Source organism: Strongylocentrotus purpuratus, unplaced genomic scaffold (assembly GCF_000002235.5).
Source record: "Strongylocentrotus purpuratus isolate Spur 01 unplaced genomic scaffold, Spur_5.0 spur5_scaffold_21, whole genome shotgun sequence".
In the NCBI taxonomy this organism is placed as follows: Eukaryota; Metazoa; Echinodermata; class Echinoidea; order Camarodonta; family Strongylocentrotidae; genus Strongylocentrotus; species Strongylocentrotus purpuratus.
The window spans coordinates 10,539,003-10,543,320 of record NW_022145607.1 but is presented as its reverse complement, the minus strand read 5'-3'; the positions used below and the strand labels follow the sequence as shown (position 1 = coordinate 10,543,320).

Genomic DNA, 4,318 nt, shown 5'->3' with positions numbered 1-4,318 from the left:
CGTGTTATGTTCCAAACCATAGTCTACAGAACAGGTCGTCGTTAAAGAGGTTTCATGGACATGGCTTTTTGGTTGCCTTGAAGAGATTCACTTCTCCACAAATACTTACACGTACACTTACCGGCGCACACTACACGATCCGACTGCGATCTGTTTGAAGAAATGGCAATTATATTGGACATCACAAATGTCTCTAAGCGCTTTACAAATATATACAAATGTAAACAAAGAACGTTTTGCTGATTTAAATTGTAAATAATGCTAAGAATACTTACAACAATCAATGTAGTGCCTTTAATTCTTCTAGTCACAATTAATTCCGATTCGGCTCCAAATCGTAGACAATCTTATTACTGGTATGACGTCACTAAGATTCTGAGCCTATTTACCTTTTCCTCCGTCAAAAGTTAGATTATATTAATAACATGAATAAACATGTTGGAATGTTCATATAAAATGCTGTTGTTAATTATTCCAAAATCGGGTCGCAGTCAGATCGTGTTGTGTGCGCTTAGCCTTAGGAATCAGTAAGTAGAAGCCTTTAAATGATAATTCACTTATTCAGCAAACATCAAATAATACAATTGCAGTCATGGTGATTGAAATCCTAATATTGAAAGAAGAAGGAAACTGCCGATTCAAGTAATTATACAGATTTGTATTCAAGCATGTCATAAAGCCATCATTCTTCGAGGATACACGTTAAGTCTATGATTGCCAATTATGTTACCGATTTTCTAACAGATTTTAACTTCAATGTATACCTTTCACAGAATCAGGAACAACAACATCAGCAACAACAATGTTAATGATGATGATGATGATGGTAATAATAATATTAATGACAATGATAATATTAATGATAACGATGACAATACAACTGATGATAGTGAAAACGAATATTATGAAGACAATAATTATGGTGATAATAGTATAAAAGTGACAATATGAGTAACGCGATTATACAACTACTAATACTACTATAACTTCAACTACTACTACTTCTACTACTACTACTAATTATGTTGCGGATGCTACTACAACTACTACTACTACTACTACTAACACTACTTATACTACTACTACTACTACTACTACTACTACTACTAACACTTTCATTACTGATAACCATCACACGTATCTCTATATTCCTACATGACTGCTACTTGTTTGGGATCAAGACATTTGTCTTTAGATTAATGGTCAGATTTGTGGTCAATTTATCCCAGAAATAATCTTGTCCTCTCACGTCCTCAGTCCAGTGGATATAGGGCCTGTCATCACTGAGGTACAATCTCGCCAAGAATGGCATTTCATCATCTGGGATGTCTTCGAGGAAAACCACGACTACGAATTCCGTCAGAGTGTCACTCACGTGGTCCATGGCCGTACGGAACTTGAGTATGAACCAGTGGTCTTGCACAGCAGCTCTGCTAAGCACTACGATGGTCTTGTAACTATGGCTCACCACGTAATGGACGGAATCTAAGTAATGCATACCCAACACAAGGTCTTGGTCACCATAGACGTTCCTCTGAAACTGTGGAAGCCGTTCTTCGAGAGCTGGTCGAAGCTGTTCGCGAATCCATTCTTCGTCATCTTCGTCATCGTCGTAGAAAACGATGTTCACGTCAAACTCGTAGTCATTGTGGTCTCGAGCGTCTCGCATCTCTTTAAATCCCAGTACGGCAAGTTTCAAGAGATAGAGTTTGTACCTCAACTGCCATCGGTAGTGAAACAGCAGGACGCTGATTACAACCAAGCTAATGGAGACGAGGGGAATCAGAGAGATAGACTATTGTTTATTATGCAGAGTTTATTTGGATCAAAATCAAGCAGGGGTTTCTCACGAAGAGGCTCCAGAGATGCTGACGAACAAATAGTTTCGTTCTTGTTTTTCAGGCGTATAGGTTCATTTAACCAATCAATAAGCCACTCCATTTTACAGTTACAATCAATTGGGTTCGTTGATAGATCAAGTAATAAAATGGAGGAAAAGATCGGCTTGAAAGTGCTTTGATTAAGTCGCGTTAATCTGTTGTTGGCCCATGAAAGATTTGTGAGCTTCCAATTATTTGAGAACATTAACTCCTCCAAGTACGCGATACGATTTCCTTCGAAGTTGATACTTTCTATTTGACCCAACCCCGACAATACATCATCATGAATATGCTGGATGTTGTTTCCTTTCAAACTCAACGTCTCAAGCGATTCCAACCCCGAGAAGACAAGAGGATGTAGATCTATAATATCGCAGTAGTCTAGATTAAGTTCTTGTAAAACAGAGAGTTGCCGGAACATCCCTGGCGGTAAATCACTACTAAAACACAGGAAAGGGTTATAACTCAAGTCCAAATGATTAAGATCCAATAATCCATCGAAAAGAGATTCGTTTGCAGCTGCATTCCATAGGTATCTCTGGCCAAGGTAAGAGTTTTTCATGTTTAAATTAACAAGGGATTGTAAATGTTGAAACGATTTTCCTGGTCGCAAAGGAAGCCCGGTTTGATAAAGAGAGTTTAGGAAAAGTGATGTTAATATTGGGGCGTTCAATTCCAGAAAAGTTAGTTGACTTCCTTCCAAATCAATGGTTTGAATATTTTCAAGTCCCGAAAAGGCCGTCAGCGTAAAGGCCCGTAGGTCTTTGTTCGAGCTCATGTCTAAGAAAGTTAAATTTCTTAAACCGCGAAATACAGATTCAGATATTTCTCTAAACAGATTACCGGATAAGTCAAACTCCGACAAGTCTACTGTCCATATCTGATTGTGAGGATTTATTTGTCTTACTTTGTTGTCGTTGATTGCCAGTACTTTTAATGCATTCATGCCGTCGAAAAAATCTGGTTGAATTATGTCTATGGGGAGTTTGTTATCACTGAAACTGAATTCTCTGAGTTTTGTCAAATTTGAGAAGACTAAAGGATGGAGGCTATTCAGTTTGTTGTATTGTAAGTCCAGAACAGAGAGAGAAGAATCGCGCAGTGGATCAAAGAAACCTTTAGGAAACGCACCAACCGAACCTTTCAGGATAGTAAGCTCTTCGATGTCTGATTTTGAGATTCCGAGGACGATGTTCGCCAACACCTCATCACTCAAAGGGTAGCCACCTAGCACCAAAGAGCGAACATGTAGTGATGCGATCACTTGAGGGTCTACTGATTTGATATGGTTTTGTCTCAGATCTAGAGTATCAGTGTGGCACACAAAGGTGAAATCTCTGACCGTAAGGTGTTTTAGTCGATTACCACGCATGCTCACAGTTTCGGCCATGCCACATGAACTTATATTGATGAAGGAGAGCCGGTTGTCGAACAGATATAAAGTATCTATATTTGGACTCCATTCTAGAGTGTCATTGGGGAGCGACTTCAAGTTTGATGACCTTAAATCGAGAATGGAAAGCTTTAAAGACTTCATAAAGACGCCTGCTGCTGGAAGCGCAAGACGTGAGTTAAAGGATAAAGACAGGTACATTAAGCCCTTGAGGGGGTAAAAAGCGGCGGATTCTATCGCTCTTACATCGTTAAAAGAAATGTTCAAGGAGTTGATTAGAGGGTATATTTCAAACGAGGAGTTCAAGAGTTTGGTGATATTGTTCTTAGACAAGTCTAGCACCTTGGTATCCTCAGAAATGTCCAGGGAACCGTGTTTAGGTCTTTATTGCGGCAAGAAGCTGTTTTCAGTTCAATGTTCTGATCGCATCCATGGAAAGATTTGTTCATGTCCAGTGTTAAGGATGTCATCGCCGAATCTCCATCGTGTCGATATACAGATTGAAAGGACGAGCTGACGAGGAGACAAGCGACGAGCAATGGGTACAAGATTGAGCCGTTTGCCATGACGTCAATATATCACCTCTGAAAATGGAAAGGAACACCTCTGCCTGATGATAATATATCGCTTCTGAATACATGCTCACACAAGCTCATAGAAGCATAAACAAATTGTTCTCTTTTGCTGCAGACGTCAGTCTCATTTTGAGCTGTGAAAAGGCGCTCGGATATTTGTTAACTTAAATATTTGTGGTTATCATATTCTACATTTGTAATTAAAACTAAAATATAAATTCGGGAAACAATTATGAATGTTTTCTGACGAAACTAAAAGTCATATTGCATTATCTGTATAAACAAATTTGAACATTTACAAGTAATAAAATCGCACGCAAAATGATATGAGATATTTTAACGGTTGTGTATTAAAGAACACAAAGGGAAATATTTGATATCAAATGGAAGTTAACACCGACTTTAAATATAATTGGCCTACTAGTCGGCAATTAAAACCTGAAACTCTTTATACAGATATCGTACAGAAA

General features: G+C 38.5%; 1 protein-coding gene across 1 annotated transcript; it reads right to left on the bottom strand.

Annotated features, from left to right (window-relative positions):
• Positions 1-1,140: 1,140 nt before the first annotated feature.
• On the bottom strand, positions 1,141-3,497 carry LOC115927855 (toll-like receptor 3). The gene is given in 3 exon segments (XM_030994133.1): positions 1,141-1,791; positions 1,794-2,261; positions 3,012-3,497. Coding segments are annotated over 3 exon segments (1,560 nt in total). The 5' UTR covers positions 3,475-3,497; the 3' UTR covers positions 1,141-1,162.
• Between the last annotated feature and the right edge of the window lie 821 nt (positions 3,498-4,318).